Raw genomic sequence first — 20,794 nt, 5'->3', positions numbered from 1 at the left:
AAAATCGGTGGTTACGTTAGGGACAACTCTTTTGCACGAAGGACAAGTAAAGACTGTACGTAAATGGGGCGAGTGTTCTTGCACAGGCTTTAACTTATTGGCGCTGGCCCACAAAAACTGGATTGCAGGAAAACCCCCAAGAAAGACGGGCGGACTAGCATCAAATCAGTCCGAAAACCAAGAACATTTTGTTTAAGGAAACTTTTAAGCCATCGAGACTGTTTTAGGTCATCGGTCGTCAGTGCTTCGGAGAAAGCAACATATTAAAGATAGTTAATATTCTCTCAATAACTGGAATTGGATCCGTGCGTCCACTTGAGTCCCATCTGGCGTTCCCTCTGCAGTACACTGGCTCGAATGCAAGGTTATGAGCTCGCATGTCTGGCGGTATACATATAGTCATTTCAGCAAAGTCGACGCTCTACTTGCTGCTGATAAATGTGCTCTGCCGTCGTCTGTTTGCCCGGAGTCCCAGCCCATCTTTGGTGACATCTCTAGGATGCCGGCGAAGAAGCGAGAAGCTCTGGGCCAGATTTTTGACAACGTCTTCAATGTCGTTGGGTTGCTACACCACAACTGGTTCCTAAGCTGATGCTTAAGCATATTTTCTGGATCACGGGCAACAACCCTAAAGAGAACAAAGAATGGCTGTTCTGTATAAGGTATGCCGACGACTGCTCCGGCTTCCCGCAAGGTACCTTTCCCAGCATGCACCTACTCACCCCACGCATTCTGTTTCACTTGACCGTCGACACGGAGCCACGGCCGTGATCCAAAGTAATAAGGCCATGACATCGCTGCATCATGCATGGCCGTAAGAACCTCTATACGCGAGACAGAGAGAGAGACAGAGAGAGAGAGAGAGAGAGAGAGAGAGAAAGAGAGAGAGAGAGAGCTCTTATTTGGGCAGCGGAGGAAGCAAGGGCAGTAGAGGTTTTTGCGCCCTGGGACATCTTAAAGGCCCATTGATTCTCTAGAAGTGAGACTGGCGGGCCTCCAGGAAGGCGGAATAGGCCGTGTGGGGTGAATGGTGCGGACTCACGGCAATATACTTCTTGGGATTTCTTAGAAAGGATTCCGTGCAGCGAAGACTAGTCTCGGTTCTTCCCCTGGACGAATCTCGTGTTCGTGGAAGAGCTGACCGCCGCCCTAGACATACGAGGGCCACTTCGGCGGCGCCGTCGTGGAGGCCGAGAGCCAGACCTGGCGCGACGTCTGCTTCTGGCTAGACCTGATGCCGCGCTGCGCTGGGGTCAAGGACTTCGTGGAGCAAGTCATCGTCCGCAGCGCGTGCCCTCCGTGCTGTGACGTCGGCGTGCGACGTCAACGATTCTTCCGAATGCGCCCGCCACGTTTGATCCTATGTCGTCTACGTGTTCGTGCTTGGCTAAATTATCTATTTGACCGGAAAAGAAAGGATTCGTCTATTCATGAAGATTATTTCTGGTTCTTGCGCAGACTCCAGCTCAATGGATAGAGTGCGATCCACGGCGTCGCAGGTATTGATAAGATTTGTTTTTACTGACAAAAAAAAAATTTGTGTCCAGGTTTAAATTGTAGCTATTATCATGTAGTTCGGGAAATTCAACGTTCATGTAGTTCGGGAAATTCAACAGAAAGGTCAACGTTCCGCATGGCGTTGACCTTTCTGTGTGGCTGGTACGACGTAGGCAAGTAAAATTAGACGGAATCGAAGGGTACCTAGAATTTGCAGAACGTGGAGAAAAGGCGAGAATTTTCTGTAAAGCTTTTTTTGTGTGCGCGGGCAGCCGCAATGATAGACTCGGGTTTTTTGTGTGTGTGTTCCTTACCTAAGACGCATAGTACGTTTGCTTTCCAACTTAAGATATCACTTAAGAGCTCCTAAAAAGTGTTTCTGGGGTGGCCCAAGTTTATTACACAGTGTGCGATCTTCCGAATTGTTAACCACCTAAATTATAATTTGTTAAGTACAAACGGGCCTAATGACACTCACTGAACCCTCAGCCGATAACTGAATGTGGTGAGAACTTCAGTGTTGTCTGCTATGGTGCAACGAAATGATTCTTCGCAACAGGCCTGGTGTTAACATGCTTGAGACACGTGGCTTTCCCATGACGCAGCTAATATACCAGCTCAGCCACGTTAGTCGGAGGTTTTTTTTATGCATGCTGTTGGAATTTCTGCGCATGTGGGCCTAACGGCAGGAGTTATACCAATTACCCAACTTTCCCCGCACCCGTAACCTTTTCGGTAAGCTCCTCAGTCATGCGTGCCATGCTTACAGAGAAACCTGAATTACAGGCATGTACAAATAGTTTTTGATGTCGAACGGATGGCCCTGGGACATGAAGATTGACGATATCACAGGTGCTGTCAGTATCAGTGCTGTAAAAATAGAGACTTTATTTAATCATGTACTGTGCACTGAAAATGCATATACACGTCAGTAAACTTAGAAAGTGAATTTTTTTTTTTTCCAAAGTCCACATAATGCCCCTCCTTCTTCCGTCGGAACGAAGTTCGTGCCTAGCGCCGCCTTTCCCCACGCGTTCAACGGGCCCTGGGGAAGTTCCTCCAGTACGTTCCGTCGGGATAGCTGTACTGTTCGATCGATGACTCCCACATCTCGCACCCATACCCTGCAGCCTGGAAAGGGACACAAAGAAGGGGTAATCGCCTTCGTGAGAAGAGCATTCGAGGCAACATAAAAAAAAAGAAATAAATGTCTTGTTCCGCTTTTTTTAGCTTTGGTGGAAAATATTGGTAGATGGTCCAGCAGAAAGCGTTTACTAGAAAAGCGGAAGGGTGATTTGCACGACTCAAAAACCTTGCAATGCTTGTACACACCAAGCGCGGATAGCTTCAGTCAAGTTTCTAGGCGTACATTCGACTACTTATCAGGTGACAGCTGCAAACTTTGCATGGAGAGTATAAGAAAATAATTGATTGATTGATTTGATTGATTGTAGGGTTTACGCGCCGACGCAACGCAGGCGATGAGGCGCGCCGTAGTGGAGGGCTCCGGATTAATTTCGACCACCTGGGGATCTTTAACGTGCGCCGAAATCTCGTACACACGGGCGTTTTTGCTTTTCTCCTCCATCAGAAAAGCGGCCGCCGCGGCCGGGAATCGAACCCGCGACCTCGTGCCCAGCAGCGCAACGCCTTAGCCATTGAGCCACCGCGGCGGGTATAAGACAATAGCTATACGTGCAACGGCTGCTCTAAGAACTGTTGGGCGTTATATCGTCAGCTGCAGACCTGTCGCCTCATTTCCGACCCTTAGCTTCTTCCCCTCGAGGACTTATGCAAGAGAGCCAGAGAATGGCCTATGACCACCAAATAAAATAATTTAATCAATCCTGCAGCTGACAAGATTTGGCAGTTTTGGAAACTGATGTCTTCCAAAAACTGCACGCTGATTCAGCGTTACCTGCCTCCTGAGCATTCATCACGGCATCATGTGGCCTTTAAAAAGTGCGTGTTATGTTGGTAGTGCAAGCTGAAATTACGGCGATAAAACTCCTACCTGTGGCGGCACGTAGCGACCGTTCCGGATCAAAACAGGGTTCTTGAAGTGCTCGTGTAAGTGACTGACGTACTCGATTTCGCTGGAAACAGAAATAAGTTAATTGTCAGGAATGGGTAATCGAGTAGGTGGCCTATACCAAGGCCATGCGCAACATATTCCGCCCCAATAAAGGTCTAGCAACAACAGCAACATAAAATACGTGTATTAGGGTTACACTTGCATCAAAATGACAAAGGCGACTGAACGCGTTGGAACTATGCGCAGTTTATTGGCGTAAATTTGTGCTCCGAAACAAACTAAAAAACGTCGTCCGAAACAAACTAAAACTCCGAAACAAACTAAAAAACTAAACCATCGTCGATGGTTGACATTCAATTCAATATAAAAACAACTGCTAATCGCAAGTGAAATTACTTAATAGCTCTGGGCTCCCAGTCGCCAAAGCTCCCCCTTTCCTCATTTTAAGAACATGTCTGGAAGCGTTGCCAGTCATTCAAATATCCCTCAAATAAACTGTACTAAGTAAGCACCCTGCAAACCTCCCAAACCAAGGTGTGGTCTTACCGGTTGTCCATGGTACCCGAAACGGCAATGTAGTCCCAGAATGAAAGATGTTGGACCAGTTCACAAAGGCCTACTCCGCCAGCGTGCGGGCAGACCGGCACTGCATGACACGAGGAAATGTAGCGCAAAAATAATAATTAAATATTACCAATAATAAAATAATATGGATAACATAAGACATATATTGCACTGGATTTAAATATGGGAAGTAAATACGTCTATTAATTGGTAGGTGGAACCGTTGTCTTCCATTCCCGCTCCCCTTAGCAAAGTGAAGAGAGGCATAAAGAGCAGTCACGATTCCTCTTCCAACCAACGACAGTTGGTTAACTGTAACTTTATTTTCTCGGAGAATCGAGTCTCACTGCACTGCCTTGTTTGGAACAAACACGCCGGTAACTAGACGTGCTTTTATCGACTACAAAGTCACGTAGCGCCCGCTGTTGCTCCATGGAACAGGTTTAGGCCCAGAAGCTCACTTCCCAGAAGCCAGCGGGAATTTGGACGTCATCACGTGGTCATTTTTGAAACGGGCGGCGTACTCTATTTACCAGTCCTGGACAGCCCGCGGGCGGTCCGAGGACTGCCTTCAGGCCGTAGATCCTATAACGAATACGTGTGAAAATCGAGCGCCGGTTCGAGTCCCGTGCAGACAGCGGACGCTCCAGGACTGATAATCGAGGAGGCCCATAGAGCCATTTTCTGCTTTTTTTTTTGTTTTATTGCAATTTTAGGATTCAGCACAAGTCAGCCTTAACAATCAGCGTTTTTTTTTTGCGAACGTTATCGAGAACTATGATGACACAGGGTGGAAGTACGCGTATACCCAAGCTGAGTACGGGGTCATTTCACCGGTCGTTGTCCGCGTCCGAGTTTGGAAATATTCAACTGTTTGGGGACGTTTGCTGAGCGCACAGACACGTTGGCGCGACCTACAGCCATCGCGGAAGATTCCTAGGGCATCGTATTATAGACACCATTTGACAGAAGGCCCGTGCTGTACGTAAATAGCTGATCACAACTAAAGTCGTGGCGCTCAGGTAAATAGCCCATGCTCTTATTTGAGTATTTTATCCCGTGGCGTTACCCAATTTCCTTGAGGGTTACATGAAAACGCGTAGCATCCAGTACTGCGTCGGGGTACCATATCCGTATCATAAAGAACTGTCCGGTGCGCAGTTTATACTCTATTGCAAGACGACCCCGTAACACATCCTCCGTGACCGAGCACAAACCTTCCTTTAAGCGTTGCTTTAACTTGTTTTATTATAGACAGTGCATAGTTACCACCCCTTTTCGTCAACCTCAAGCCTATATAATACGAAAACGCGCACAAGAACGTTCCGTATGCTCAGATATATAACCACCATCTACAGGCGCCGAGACACACTAGATAGTGGCGCATCGCTGGACCAACTATCCATTGATGAAGGCGAACCCACAGTGAGCAACATACTTTGCAACGATGGCTGGCGAACTCTTGAACAAACTCGGACACAGTTTTGAACTGTTACAGCTTGTGTAAAATATCCCTGCGTCATACTGCCAATGCCATGTAAGGGTTAATGGGCCCAGTCAAGCTGTTAAGTCCGCTTTTAGCCCATGGACCCCTTTTGATTGATTGATTGATTGATTGATTGATTGATTGATTGATTGATTGATTGATTGATTGATTGATTGATTGATTGATTGATTGATTGATTGATTTGGTGAGTGAGTGAGTGAGTGAGTGAGTGAGTGAGTGAGTGAGTGAGTGAGTGAGTGAGTGAGTGAGTGAGTGAGTGAGTGAGTGAGTGAGTGAGTGAAACATTCGTGGCATCTGCTCACTCGTACTGCTGCGCCGATCAGGCAAGCCTTCCCCTTACCCTTGCACTTGGCCGCCATGAGGATGACCGCAAGGATTTCGTTGACGCCTCCCAGGCGGCAGCTGTCGATCTGGCAGAACTGCATAGCCCCGGACTGCAAGAACTGCTTGAACATCACCCGGTTCTGGCACTGTTCACCCGTGGCCACTCCGATGCCCAACGGAGACAGGGCCTGTATGCATAAGGGCAGATCCCAAGAGGACACGTGGCAGTCCAGAGGCTCGCCATTAGGAGGTACAGAAAAGACGGCATAGCGTAAATGGTAACACTGGCTGGTTTCCGCCTAGCCTCTGCGTCTTTACCGCTGATAAGTTGGTGATAACAATCTTCCTTCTCGGTCTTTCTCACCCCACGCCACTTATTACATTTTCCATCAATGCGACTCAATAGTTCTGCAAGATCGTTATCGCCAATACCGCAATGTGTGATGTACGGTCGTCCACACCCCCAGCTGGAACATCAGATTCGACTTTAGCGTGTAATATTCCAAAGTTTGTGAAGGAACACTGCTGAAACGAATGTGGGGTACATAAGTTCCACCTTAAACTTAAGAGAGATGCAAAAATTGTGACCTTACACCAAGGCATGAAGAGACGATGAGTGGGTGAGGCGTTGCTCCAGCTAAGACAGTGGACGACTGTACCACAACGCGCATGTGTTAGGCTGCTCCCGAAGCTTCTAGCGCAGTAACTTCAGTACGCTGCCCTGTTTTGTACAAAACATTTACTCTTTTAAACGGAACATGTCATGTATATCATTGACGGCAACATATATATTTACCAATCGAACGGAATGACCCCGCAAAGATGCGGCCCTTGCGAGGATTCTGTTGCGCACCTTTGAGATCGTGGCGTGGCCGAGGATGTCGTCTGGAGACGTGGGCTCTTCTATCCAGTGGATCCCGAAGCCAGACAGTTCCTTCATCCAGTATATGGACTCCTTGACGTCCCAGGACTGGTTAGCATCCACCATCTGTGCGGACATATATATCATGTCGGCGAGGAAGTGTGGCATTGGAACGCTTTTGTTTGGCTATAAAGACACAACTTGAGCGCTCAACAAGCGCATGAGGACTTTAACCGGTGGGCTGGGACAAAAATCGATTATGGCGCAATAAATTCATCCCATTTTGTGAAGGTGCAATTTTTATGCTGTTGCCAGCCGTTCATTAGGTTAAGATTGATTTATCATTTGAAATAAAGTCAAGATTATTCTTGCCTACAAAAATTTTGTTAGGACAGCGAATTTTAGCGTCTTTTAAAGGGGCCATGCAGACAAAATACAAATTTGTTTTATTCGAAAGATCTGGTGCGCTTGTTCGGCCCCAAACGATCCTTCACTCACTGAGAAATTAAACAATTTAAGCCATAATTGATTCTCCGGCTGAATCATGTGTTTTTTGACGTCTGCGATGACGTGCCCAGAACAAGTAGGGAAGCGATAAGTATGCGGACTAGGGCTTCTGCGAACGGCGGAACGCTTTGTGTGCTGTCAGTACTCCTAGATGGCGTCACTATACCGCTCGGGACCGCTGTCTACCCTCGCTTTATTTTTGACGGAATTTGTACCTGGATAATGTTTGTTACGGTTTAAAGCGCCCGTTTCATGAAACATTGGGTATGCTCGACAAACATTCACAGAATACAATGTCGCTTATGCCAGTTGACTAGTGCAAGCTCAATGCGCCGGACGGCTATGCAGCTATAACCTGCATAGTGCGCACAGTACGCACTGGCGCTTCTATGTTTACGAGCGCGTTCGTAACTTCTTTTGTTTAACCCACCACTCTTACAGCTATAAAAAGAATATGCATTAATTTTAAGCGCAAATAGCTCGTTCTGCAAGCTTAAAACCCCTGTTTAGTTTGCGTTGGATTTTGCCAGCCGCCGCCAATAGCGCAGCTGCCTATAATACGTCATAGGTTCTAGTGCGGGAAATGACCTAGTGGCTCGCATGACCACTCCATTTTCTTCCTAATTATGTAGCTTATCTGAGTGATGTTTACGTTAAGAATGGTGTCAGTGTTGATCTCACGAAGCAATCTTTCGAATGACCCAAACCTGCATTTTGTCTTGCATAGGTTCTTGCTTAGGTTCTAGTGCGGGAAATAAGCTAGTGGGTCGCATGGCGACTCCATTTTTTTTTTTTCTAATTATGTAGCTTATCTGGGTGAGGTTTAAGTTAAGAAGGGTGTCAGCGTTGATCTCACGAGGCAATCTTTCGAATGAACTAAACACCGCACCCTGACCAGGGAGCAACAAACAATACTCAGGCGCATCCAGGCGGGGTCACTAGCCCACCCCGTCCTGTTGCATACCTTTTACCCTGAACACGAGGGGGACCGCTGCCCATTCTGTAAAACAAACAGCGGCACGCTCGCACACATACTGGCGGAGTGCACTGAACTCAAGGCCCCTATACCCCCCCACCCTCCCTCCACCCCCCGTATACCCCACTCCACGAGCGATGGGAGACCTTGCGGTCCAGCCCCGCCCTACCGACCCAGCTCGCGCTGACGGCCAGGAGCTGCTGGCCCAATACGGTTCCCCCGACCTGGGAACCGCTCCATCTGGCGTCTGAAAACGCCTCCAGCTCAAATAAAGTTATTACTACTACTTCTCTGCATGGCCCCGATTAAAGGGACACTGAAGTGATATGTAAACATTGCGGGATTACTAGCGCAAATTGTAGTCCGGAGTCCCCAGGCCATGTTTCGACCACTCTAGGCGCGTTTACGCGATTTTATTTAGTAGAAAAACTAATTCGAAAACGCTGTCCTCCTCTCTTTACGCTCGCCCATTTTCTGTGGCGTTTTCGTGTGACGTCAGGAGGGGATGAGCTGGCAATTGGCTGCGCCACGGCTGCGCTACTGCACGGCTCCCCGGCCGACAGAGTCAGTCGGCCCAGCGTTTCGTCCGCCGGCCGCCGGCGGGTCGTCGCAATCAAGGAGGTTAAAAAAAAATTGCTTGGTCGCAATTCGTTCGCTTAGTTGAAACGAAGCCAGGACACGTTTGTGAATGGAAGAATGTGCCTTTCTTTACTTGGTTTGTTTGTACACTGTATCTAGCTCCAAGTCAAGGTCGCTTCACACAAGCGCTGCACATGCGACGCTTCGCTGACTGGTACGCCAGTAGGAAAATATAAGGCCTCTTGAAGGCGGGAGAAGAGTCAGCAAAGTCAATATAGGTACTAAGCAAATAAAATCAACTGATATTTTTACCGTACAGCGTAAAACTAGGGCGCGGGAAGCACTTTTTTGCGCTGGGCGAACAAGCACAGCGGTCAGCAGCACGACTACGCATCTGCGAACGCTTTTCCGTCTACGAAATGCAATTGCTAGACGTGAGCTACTGTGGAAACTCGGGCGACGCTTACTGCACGATCGCAGTACAACAAATAGTCACCTAAGCGGCTTGAAATGCCAAAACTAAATAAAAGTGTAAACCGGTTGTACAATATATACCCTATATTAGCAAGATTTTCGCGTCCCGCTCCGTAGCCTAGCAGTCTGGGGCGCTACGACTTCACCGTAAATGTTTTGCGAGTCACGAGTTCGAATCCCCGCGGGTACGTGCTTTTTTTTTGTAAGTTAACTTTTTAGTTTTCCGCCGATGTTTTCTATATTGAGTTCACCTTTTTTGGGGCCGCAACGTTCATGGCTACACGAACTAGTTCACAAAACGCGCGCAGGCTGGCACTGGCGCGCTAGCGAGTTCTCGTTGGCGTGCTGTTGCCATAAGCACCGACTGCTTGCAGGCAGTGGGCACAGGCCAGAATGAACAGACCCTTGGCCTGGTGCGAGCACGCTTTTTACGATACAGGCATGAGGGAGGCAAGCTGCAAATATGGGGGAAAAGCGCATGACATTTGGGCGTCTGCGGGTACGCGGAGGGCGTTCATGCACTGCGTAGGTCTCGGCTAGTGAATGCTACGACTACAAGCCGTCCTGGGAGGCTTATCTTGTGCATTTTACAGCCGACAACATGGCAGAAGCGCGGTACGATGATTACTGAGATATTGAGAATGCCCATCCAACAAAGCCATTGGTTATGTTTTACAGAACGGAAACCGAAACCGAAACTTGTGTGATTGCTAACCTTGGGCATCGTCCAATCACGGCGCCCCTCCTCTCAACGTCACAGCCTTAGTTGGTGCGGCCGCCGCAAACCGCGCATGGTAGTTTTTCTTCTTTCGCGCTTTGTAAAATAATTACCGATTTGTCAACCGGATAAACGATGAAAAGTGTGCTAATTTGAGCCAGTCTACGCAGTGCAAGCAAAAACGGGAGCTTGACAAATTCACTTCAGTGTCCCTTTAAGGAATGCGCCGAATTCCGGAACAACAAAAACGAGCGCTGCCCCGATACTGCCGGAACCACAACGCGGTAACGAGTAACGGAAACGATGCTTATATCAGAGTATACACGGTATTTCGCTCAAGTTAGCCCGCCAGTTTTACTAAGTCAATTTTCCCTAACATTTTCATTCCGATTTCCCAGAAAAAAAAATGCCCACGTTATCTCGTTTTTATTCTACTCTGGGCATTTCCATACCCGCTGTGGCGTCGCGATTTCTCCAGTAATTCCTGATAATATTATGGCCAATTGCTCGTGTATTAGTAGGCGATTTAGTTCACAGCTGAGTGCGAATGTGGTAACGAGAACTAACATTTCTCTCAAGGCGAGACGAACCTCATCCGAAAATAGCTAATATTTGAAAATTTGCTCCCAGCAGAGCTTTTATTCACAGCTTGTATTCAACAGTAATTTATACCGCAAGAGAACAATTACGAAGATTTACAAAAGATGGTTGTGTTGGCGGGCATACATTATAAACAAATGAGAATTTCTCTAATAAATGCACTTGGCTGCTTGTACTTCTCGTTTCTCATATTCGACGAAACTATTGTATGCAGGCCTCGGATATCACGTACGTAACCCGCCTAATGTCCGCAGAGACATTAAAACAGCTAGTATTAAAACTAATAAACTTTTTTTTTTCAGTTCGCCCCACGGGTGCCAAACCAATTTGTGGAGCACAGAGTATTTCCTTTCCAGTCTGCCCGCAACCATAAAACTCCACATTTATCCTTCAGCAATTCAACTACACCGCGATCAATGTTCGTTCGTTTTCAACTCCAGTTTGCAACACAAGACGCGCTGCCCATTGCATTTGTGCTCACTAAACCTCTTTCGAAAGAACGATTGTTTTCTTTTTTTTTTTGGTGAAAAGACCTGCAATGTTCCCCCGATTGAATCTGAATTTCCGACGAGGAATTATCCTCTCCCATGTGAGTCGCTTTCGTTGTCTTTCAATACTTTTACCTTTTTTTAACACTCACAGAATTTGGCAGCTACGTTTTTGGAAGAACGTGGCTGGCTTTTTAACGTGTTTTGTAGTGAACTAACAACAAGCCAGACTAAATATCAGTGCAGGTATTTGTTTGATAGTATCCTTTTGATATTATCCTTTTGATATTTGACAAAGCGCTCAACCGTTCGTTTTGCGGGAAGAACATGGAGCGAAATGTTTAATTCTATGTTCACTCAACGTTTAAATTCTGCGCATAGGATCATATTGCTCTCGCATATTATAAGCGGCAAAAGAATCGGTATATCACGTTCCTTTTTCGTCTTGGGAAGCGCTAAACATTCATCAATTTTGCCGTTTCTCGCGTTTTTTTTTTTCTTTTTTTTTCAGTGGAACTGCGTAGCTGCATGATGAAGTCGATTTCGCGTGTTTAAGGAACAGTAGCAAGTTTAAGTTTGTTCATCACAAAAAAAAATGCCTTTTAATTCACGAGCTCGGAGCTTGCGTCCCCAGTACCTAAATGTTTCGTTTTTCCTCCCGAAAAAAATCGCAGCAAAATGTATACGTTTCCGTTTGAAGAGATTTGTTTTCCCTGGTAGGAAATTAGGCAAGAAAACTTTCAAAGACGACTTCCCTTCTTGTTAGTTTTCTATGGTGTAACGCCTAATTGAGCCCTAGGGCCAGTATTTTTTTTCTTCCCGCGACTATTGATGTCGCTCACGTTGGCTCTGTGCTTTTGCCGAAGTAAGTGCGGTTCGACCATCCCCAGTGACATACGAGTAACACCAGTGTGCTTCTAAAGCGTTGCGCTACACCACGGTGGAAGTCGTACCTCGGACAGCCAACCTGAGAACCTTCTGTGAGTCACGAAGATTCGTTGGTGAAGCTAAGCTTCCCCAGCGACACGTCATCGCTGCCGCCGCCGCTGATGCTGCCTGCGATGCTGGGCTGGCATCAGTGATCTCAAAAAGGATCCCCTGCCACGACGTCGCGTCAGAAGAAGAAACTTGCGGCTGAGCAGCGCATCGCAGATGCGCGAACTGGTTGCCAGCACGACCCCAGTCCCTCCCAACCAAGCCACCCTGGTGGACCATGATCAGCGCGCTGAAGACAGCGGGAACAGTGATCCCTGACCTTTCCGGCAACACGGCCAGGAGAGCGCCACGCAACGATAACCAAGAGAGATCGGGAAAGTCGGCCCCGTTTACTGCGCCCGCTTAGACCCCTGAACAAAGTTAGTATCAGAGACATCCCTAAAGGCTCCTTTGCACACCTAATCCTTATTACAGCCCCTCAAACCTACCTCTCTGAAATCGCATCTCACAAATACGATGTCGCCGGCAATTGCATGCGCACTGCAGTGTACGATAAGGAACACGCTCAGCGTATCGCTCACACCACAAGTATACATAGCCGTCACAATGGCAAAATCATCACAGTCCCCGTCGAGGTCAAGGAATCGTATCACTGCCCTAATACGACACGCGGAGTCATCGAAGTCGAACCGAATAAGTCTAATGAAGACATCCTGGGGTGGCTTCGACGTGAGCAGGCCAAGGTTCTTAGCGCACAAAGAATTGGCAAGACAAACAGAGCAGTCGTCACTTTTGACTCTCCAATCCTCCATAAAGTTCGGAACTACTATATGGCCATTGTCAAGGTAGCAGCCTACACCCCGAAGCGTATGGTATGTTACAATGGCCACCAGATAGGGCACATGGCGGAACACTGCCCCCACCCAAGCGTCTGCCGCACATGTGGCAGGGATCACGATGGCGCCCAGGAATGTGCCCCCACCGTTTACTGCGCTGCATGAAAAGACGTCGGTCACATAGCAGTCAGCCCGAAATCCCCAAGCTGTATCCCACCCCCTTCGAACACACCAGGTAACGACGCAGCCCGTGGGATTTCATGGGCTAACAGAGTGGCACAGTCCAGCAGCACTACGGCCTCTCACAGAGAGCTCCCTGGAGCCTCGAAGCAAGACCATCATTCCTCAGCCAGCGCAGAAATCGTTGCTAAACTTGCCTCTTTACGCAATGAGCCCCAACAGCTTAGGAAAGAGAATCGAGAACTCAAAAAGGCCCCTGCCGAAAAGACAAAACTGGCACCTCCAGCCCAACCACAGTCTACACCTCCCAAAATTTCTTCAAGACGTAGCCGGAGCCCCACCTTTAAACGCACGCCCCCGCCCCAGTCCAGAATTGACCCTGAACTCAAGGAATTGCTCAACATTATCCGATCGGACGTCCAGAAATAACGGGCAGCTAGACAAGAATACATTGGCGAAATTCATATCCTTCTAGAATTTCATGTAACAAAAACAACGCCAATGATACAGGCCATTACAAGTCAGCTACTGCAACAAGAACCCTAAGAGGAACCACCTCACCCCGTACAATAGCCCAAGGTCAGTAGTGGCTGCACCCATTGTATTACAATGAAACTGTTGAAGGTTTTTGCAAAATTCACCAATATTACTGCAGAAGATTCAACAACTTAAACCGCAGTTTATACTCCTCCAAGAACCCCGAAGCATTCCTAAAGTCAATGGATATGTTACGTACTCGGACCCTGTAATAACATGCAGCCAACACGCGCCCGCAACTCTGCGCCTCAAGCACCAGAGTACTACCCTGATACTGGCTCGAAAAGAAATGGGATGTCATCAGATCAAACTCCCTGGATTTACATCGCAACAGCACGAAACAGTAGTATTCAGTGGCAGACTTCCAAATGGCAAAACAGTTCTTGTTCCCTCGCCTTACTACAAGCCGATCCCTGGATCTGCTCGACACACCTCTCTTCAATGGATCGCCGAGCTCATGAACCAATATTCTGCCCCGCAGGCCATAATTGGTGGAGATTTCGACGCCAAAAACACGTGGGGCTACGCAGCTACCGATACTCGAGGAAAACTATTAAAAGAAACGATGGCGAAGAACAATCTGGTGCTGGTAAATGACCTTATTGAAGCAACGAGAATAGGCTTGCACGCTTCCCAGAAAGACACCTCTCCAGACCTCAACTTTGCGTCTCCGGGGCTTAGTAATAACGTGGAAAACATTTGACACAATTTGGGGCAGTGATCAATTTCCAATATCAATTTCCCTTCGTAGTAAGCGAATCCGGACGGCAAAAACTTTGGAATTGACGAACTGGACCTCCATTCGTGAAATCCTAAACGAATCTTCAGACCCAGCAACAGACTTTCCTACTTTCATAACGCGTATTCGGAATGCTGCCCAAACCTCGAAAGAGTTCATCACATGCTTCAAGGATACACCTGCCATGGACGGCCACCTGGCAAACCTGTGGAACCGAGCTAGACACCTAACTCGTAAATACAGTCGACTGGGGAAAGGCCACGTCGAGCTAGTGAAACTAAGGCATCAATACAAACTGATTCAAGAATATCAAAAACAATTGAATAATGAACACAGGCAAGAGTTATGCTCCTACCATGCTCCTACCATACCTACCATCGAACTAGACTCGGACGACTCAGCTTTAGACACCCCTGTTACGATGGCAGAACTCCGCACGGCCATCCGACAAAGCAAGGTGAAGTCGTCCCCAGGACATGATGAAGTCACGTGGCAACACATCCGTAACCTCGATGAGCCTCAGCTATAACAACTTCTTGGCCTTATAAATCATTTCTGGAACACAGGTGAAATTCCTGACACCCTGAAACTTTCCCTGGTTAACCTCATGCCAAAGCCTGGAAAAGGCCCTTCTGTCATCTCCAACCTTAGACCTATATCTCTGGCACCCATGTTATGTAAACTGACTGATTAACAACCGGCGATAATACCACTTGGAATACGTGAATCCATGATTTCACCCGGCCCAAACTGGCTTTCGCCCGTACTTAGGAACACACGATTGCCTCTGACTCTTACGACGGGTAATCAACAGATCCCCATACGACCGCGGAATCCCTGACTATACGTTCTTACTGTAGAACTCCGGAAAACATTCGACAGAGAAGATCAAACGATGATTTTGACTGAACTGGCCCAAGTTTGGGTTCGTAACTTTCTCCACAACCGCCCCGTTCAACTCAGCAGCACGCTCCCTGAACGGACACCCAATACTTACTACAACGACAAAGGTCTTCCACAGGGATCTATACTCGAACCAGTACTTTTCAACATCGTCATGGCAAAGTTAGCCTAAACTCTAGAACAAGAAACGTCAGCCCGTTTCGCCATCTATGCTGACTTTATTACGATATGGAAAGAAGGTGGAGACTGCTTGTCAACATCCGACATGCTGGTTGAGCTGCATGCGGCGCTAAACAGCCTCGAAGCATGCATACCGAAACTTGGTTTAGAACTCGCCCCAGCAAAGACGGCACTTGTAATGGTATCAAATGACACCAAAACGCACCCCGTGGACTCTGCGCTGCTGTACATTGGAGACACAACTATCCAAGCGACCCGTGGTCACGTACGCCTCCTCGGCCTCCCACTTGGCAGTAATAATAGTCCTAAAATATGGTTAGTCCTAAAACTACGACAGAAATTGAAACCCACGCTCAAATTAATCACGAGACTGTCTAACAAATATGGGGGCGCAAGTCAACAGGCATGCCTCTCCATGGCCCTGACCGTTGCAATCGGCACTCTGGCATATGGAGCTCCAGTATACAACCTCAACAAAACTAACACCAAACACCTTCGGATGCTCCATAAAGCCACATTGCGCACCATCACAGGCCTCCCAAAACATACAAAAATTAAAGATCTTGAGCGAGCAGTTGCGTTCCCTCCTATAGACATAATCATGAAAGAAACTCGCGAACAGGCAGACACCAAACGCGGGCTCACCCGACAAGGATTCTTTCTCCCAGCATGGGACGAGGAGAAGCCTATCCCGGTCATCGACCTTCCCATCCCTTTAGCACCCTGGACAATCTCGGAAAACATCAACAGCGATCTCACCAAACATATCCCCCGCTCTAGAACTGCAACAAGATCGAAACGTATCCATCACTTGGAGAAGTCCAAACATCCCAATGAGATCGACATCTATACCGACGTCAGCGTGCATATTGGCGTAGCGCGGACCTGCCCTGAAAACCTCTCCCTTGGCGGTCCACTCTCCCTCAGACACGACGGTGCAACTGCGCTGGAAGGCGAACGTCATGCCACCAATGGTGCCCTTAATAATATTTTCTACGAGCCCAATACCCGACCGCCAGCCAAAATACGGGTTCTAACGGACTCGTTCGAAGCCATTCAAGAACTTCGCAAGCCACTCTCCCTGAACCCGCTTGGTAAATCTGTACTCTTGCACAAGGAACTCGTCAAAAGCCACAGCGTGCACATCATAATTGACTGGATTCCAGGCCACGAGGAGACCGGCCCAGGGAACCAGCCCGCCCACGAGGCGACACTGGAGTGTCTGAACTTTACGCCTGCTCACCCACTCCTCCAGCCCTCTTACTTCTCCGACTAAAGAGAAGTCAAAGACAACGTTACCAACAGGTTACACCCCCTGGGTATCTTGACAACATTGTCTCCTGCAGCAGATCCGAGGAAGCCTTTATCAACAAGCTACGTGCAGATGCCGCCTGCAACATTACCCAGAAATAGACAACGTGCCCCAACACACACCCACGATGCCCCTACTGCACCACTGACGCCAAATCAGATCTACATTGCCTAGTGTGGACGCGCCCACACTTTTTCCAAACATCGCCCAGAGAGCCTAACAAACATTAGTCCCAACGCCCTACAACATGAAGCACATCCTAGATTAGACGGATCTTTGTTGCGAACAATTGCCGCTTTTGCATTTAAGAGTGGTCTGACTGGGGCCGGCGCCGGTAAAGACTTTCAGGCCCCCATAGCAAGAATCTCCTCTATTATGAGTACGGCCCCTGACTAGCATGCCCCATCCTTCCATCGCTCTCCCCACAGTGCGGCACACGCCCTCCAGATTCAATCAATCAATCAATCAACCAATCAATCAGTAAGTCAGTCAATCAATCAATCAATCAATCAATCAATCAATCAATCAATCAATCAATCAATCAATCGATCGATCAATTAATCAATTAATCCATTATCTCCGCCCTTCACACACACACACGCACGCACGCACACACACACACACGCACACACACACATGCAACTATTTACAGAACCCCCCCTTTTTTTTGTAAAAGGTCTCACCAGTTTACACTTGTCGCCCACTGCGGAGCGAACGACCTTCAGGCGGCGTTTGTCGTCGACAAGGTTCCGGCCAACTTTTACCTTGAAGCTAATGCCAGAAAAAAAGAAAAAAACATCGTTCATATTCGTTTCCAGTATGTAAACTATACATTAAACAGTTTAGTTAGGTCACCCTCTTTCTGATGTACTTATGGGCACATCCACGCTGTTTTTTTTTTCGCAATTTTTTTTTCTCTTTCGTCGGTACGAAACATATTACACGGGTGGGCGCCGAAAAGATGCAGTAAAAGCTAAAAGGCGGCACAAAATTCGCCCGATATGGGCACTCGGAAATTGGGCAAAACGGGGGGAAATCGAGAAGGGAATGAAGGGCACAGAACCGGCCTTATCTAAATGAGTTAAGCAAAATGCGATGTTATGCCTTTTATGCCTACCCCACGCTAGTTCCATCGAATTACAGAAATACGATTTAGCGCAGCGAAAGACACGGACGGTGAAAAGGACAGGACGGGCGCCCATCCCGTCCTTTTCACCGTCTGTGTCTTTCGCTGCGCTAAATCTTATTTCTGTAATATGAACCAACTCGCCCCACAACACGTCTTACCATCGAATGACGTCTGAAATGACATATGCTTTATATTGAACTCTTTCTCTACGTTGTTAACTTAGATATATCAGCTACAAACAATTAAAAATCTAATTTAGCAGGTGTTACATCCAGCTGTCATCGTATGACACTAATCCGAGTAGCGCCCGGCGGGAGACAGTGCAGACGTCATTTTCCAACTGACAAGCGCAGCTTTGCGAAATAAAAGCGGGCATCCCACGGGCACTGGTTTTGCTGGGATTTCCGTGACGATTAGTATTGAGAGCGAACGCCTTACCTGGTGAATCCTTCCTTAAGAGCATCTTGGCAGAGCTGGAAGCGAAAAGAAGTGTTTTAACACGGGGATGACATACTACAGATAAAGCACTGTCGGAATATCGGCCTGTTTTAAAGGGATCATGCAGACAAAACACAAGTTTGGTTTATTCGAAAGAGTGCTTCGTTAGAATCATACTGACACCAATTTTAATGCACACTCCGCTAAAATAAGCTACATAATTAGGGAAAAAAAGGATGCGACCCACTACCTCATTTCCCGCAACAGCACCTATGATGTCATATGTGGCAGCTCTGCGATTGGCTGACGCCGGCAAAAGAAAACTCAAATTAGGCAGGGCTTACAAGCTTGCCGAACGAGCTATTTGCGCTTACATTTAAGGCACATTCTTTTTTATAGCAGTAAGAATTGGGGGATAAACAGTGGAAGTCACGAAAGTACACGTATACATAGGAGTACCGATGCGTACTGCCGTTGGTACTGTGCGCACTGTGCTTGTTTTAGCTCCACACCACTGCGGCGCTTTGGGGTTGCCTCAGACGATACTAGCTGACTTTGCCGCCACCCGGCGTTTTTCAGCGCCTGTTTTTATGCCGGCAATGTCGTCCGATTGGCTGGCTGTTTCTATGACTACAAATCTCCGGTTCAGTTTTCTTTTTGTTTTTTTACACAAAAGTGCTTTATTGCGGGATTCACGAAGATTTCACTTGCGTCATATCCGTCACGAAAGTGACGCCAGTACAACGAAGCAAGCGGCCTGTAAAGGGTGCACCCCTGCATACAGGGTCTTCTTGCGGGTAAGCAACCTTTCATACTAAAGAGTAGGTTATACTCGGGTTGTTCGTTTTTGGGTTTTATATTTTAACACGAAAGTGTTTTATACCGGTATCCGCTAAGATTTCACTGACGTCATTTCCGTCACGGAAGCCAGTACACATTTGCCGAAGCGACCCACCAGCAAAACTTCGCTCGCCAAGCACACCCACAAGACAGCCGCCGACCCGCAAATCAAGCTCAGCTGCACATATCACTGCACATTTCACTTTCGCGTTTTACCGATTCCTATGACAGGAATCAACCCCAGTTTCTTTTTTTGGTTTGTTTGTTTGTTGCCGACTCTCCTTTCCGGCACTACCGGCCCTGTTTGTGCTACCGGTTTGACCACGACCGGCGTGCGCTCTGAATGTCCTATTTGCGTGACCTAGGACTACCACTCCACTTGATACCACGGCACTTGATTGCGCACGGAAAGGGCGTCGTCGGCCGACGTGTTTGTCGAGGCCTCACCGAAGTAGGGAGCCTACGTGGACTAGAGAAGGGCATGGAGACATTTTACGGCCGGTATGGCAGACCTGACGTAAGTTCCTGTGACGGGAAATTAGCAGCACTAAATCGTTCTTGATCTCGTCCCCAATATTTCGGAAATTATTTGAAAAAAAAAAAACAAATACCCGCCGCGGTGGCTCAGTGGCTAAGGCGTTGCGCTGCTGAGCACGAGGTCGCGGGTTCGATTCCCGGCCGCGGCGGCCGCTTTTCTGATGGAGGCGAAAAAGCAAAAACGCCCGTGTGTACGAGATTTCGGCGCACGTTAAAGATCCCTAGGTGGTCAAAATTAATCCGGAGCCCTCCACTACGGCGTGCCTCATCGCCTTCGTTGCGTCGGCGCGTTAAACCCCACAATCAATCATTTGAAAAAAAATAAAGACATTAAAACGTCGATTCGTAATTTGAAAGTCAGAACTATTTTGCACAACGGGTGCTACTAAATTAGGAGTTATCAGAGGGACACAGTAGGGCAGCCAGCTTGTAGCACAAGCTCATGCTGAAGAACATGCATAAATCCCGGGACCCGACGTCCGCGCGCATGCCCGATTCTTGTTAAGATCCCGTACTAGCACGCGTTCGTGCAATCACTACTATCTGATGGACGCATAATGTAGCAAAATGCCCAGCATCTCCTGAATTGTAATGCCAGCTCCCTTTGCGACGGTGGACCACCGTTGTGTTGGCTGTGTCGGCGTGATCAGTGGTCGGCATAATTAACAGGTGCATAAACTGCCGGCATAATTAATCAAATATTGTGCAGCCGGTGCTTTAGTCCGTGGGGATACATGTAGCCGGCAATCAATTCAACAGACCCCTGCTGCCGGCCATGTATCCACGTAGGGCAGTGCACTTGTTTTCCGTAAAAAATTCCAGCTGCCGGCATAATTAACTGGACCAGAAAATGCCGGTTTCCAGCATAACTCACAACAGTCACAAAATGCCATCTGCCGGCATTTTCTCCTCTAGTAATTTTTCCGGCACTCTGCCAGTTAAGTGACGGAAGTGCCACCGTTGTGCCGGCACAATTACCGGGGGAACAAAATGCCGCCTGCCGGCAAAATATCCGCTTCCTTTATTAAATAGCAGAGATCAGTCCAACTCAGCTCGATCAGAGTCAAAGCCAGCCTTGCAAGCTGGATTAAAGTAT

General features: G+C 47.8%; 1 protein-coding gene across 1 annotated transcript in view; it reads right to left on the bottom strand.

The window, feature by feature from the left end:
• Nucleotides 1–2,361: 2,361 nt before the first annotated feature.
• Nucleotides 2,362–20,794, bottom strand: part of LOC144159570 (mitochondrial enolase superfamily member 1-like) — a 40,329-nt gene continuing 21,896 nt past the window's right edge. The window contains exons 10-16 of the mRNA XM_077691144.1: nucleotides 18,322–18,356; nucleotides 17,438–17,525; nucleotides 6,781–6,915; nucleotides 5,944–6,115; nucleotides 4,079–4,178; nucleotides 3,512–3,593; nucleotides 2,362–2,628 (exon numbers count right to left, since the gene is read on the bottom strand). Coding sequence (XP_077547270.1) covers nucleotides 2,533–2,628; nucleotides 3,512–3,593; nucleotides 4,079–4,178; nucleotides 5,944–6,115; nucleotides 6,781–6,915; nucleotides 17,438–17,525; nucleotides 18,322–18,356 — 708 coding nt within the window. The 3' untranslated portion in view covers nucleotides 2,362–2,532. The remainder of the gene's footprint in view (nucleotides 2,629–3,511; nucleotides 3,594–4,078; nucleotides 4,179–5,943; nucleotides 6,116–6,780; nucleotides 6,916–17,437; nucleotides 17,526–18,321; nucleotides 18,357–20,794) is intronic.

The sequence above is a fragment of the Haemaphysalis longicornis genome, unplaced genomic scaffold (genome assembly GCF_048455015.1).
Source record: "Haemaphysalis longicornis isolate Haplotype H1 unplaced genomic scaffold, Haemaphysalis longicornis Haplotype H1 scaffold_10, whole genome shotgun sequence".
NCBI classification, from domain to species: Eukaryota; Metazoa; Arthropoda; class Arachnida; order Ixodida; family Ixodidae; genus Haemaphysalis; species Haemaphysalis longicornis.
Note: the sequence above shows the minus strand (reverse complement) of the source record. Positions and strands in the feature narration are given on the sequence as shown.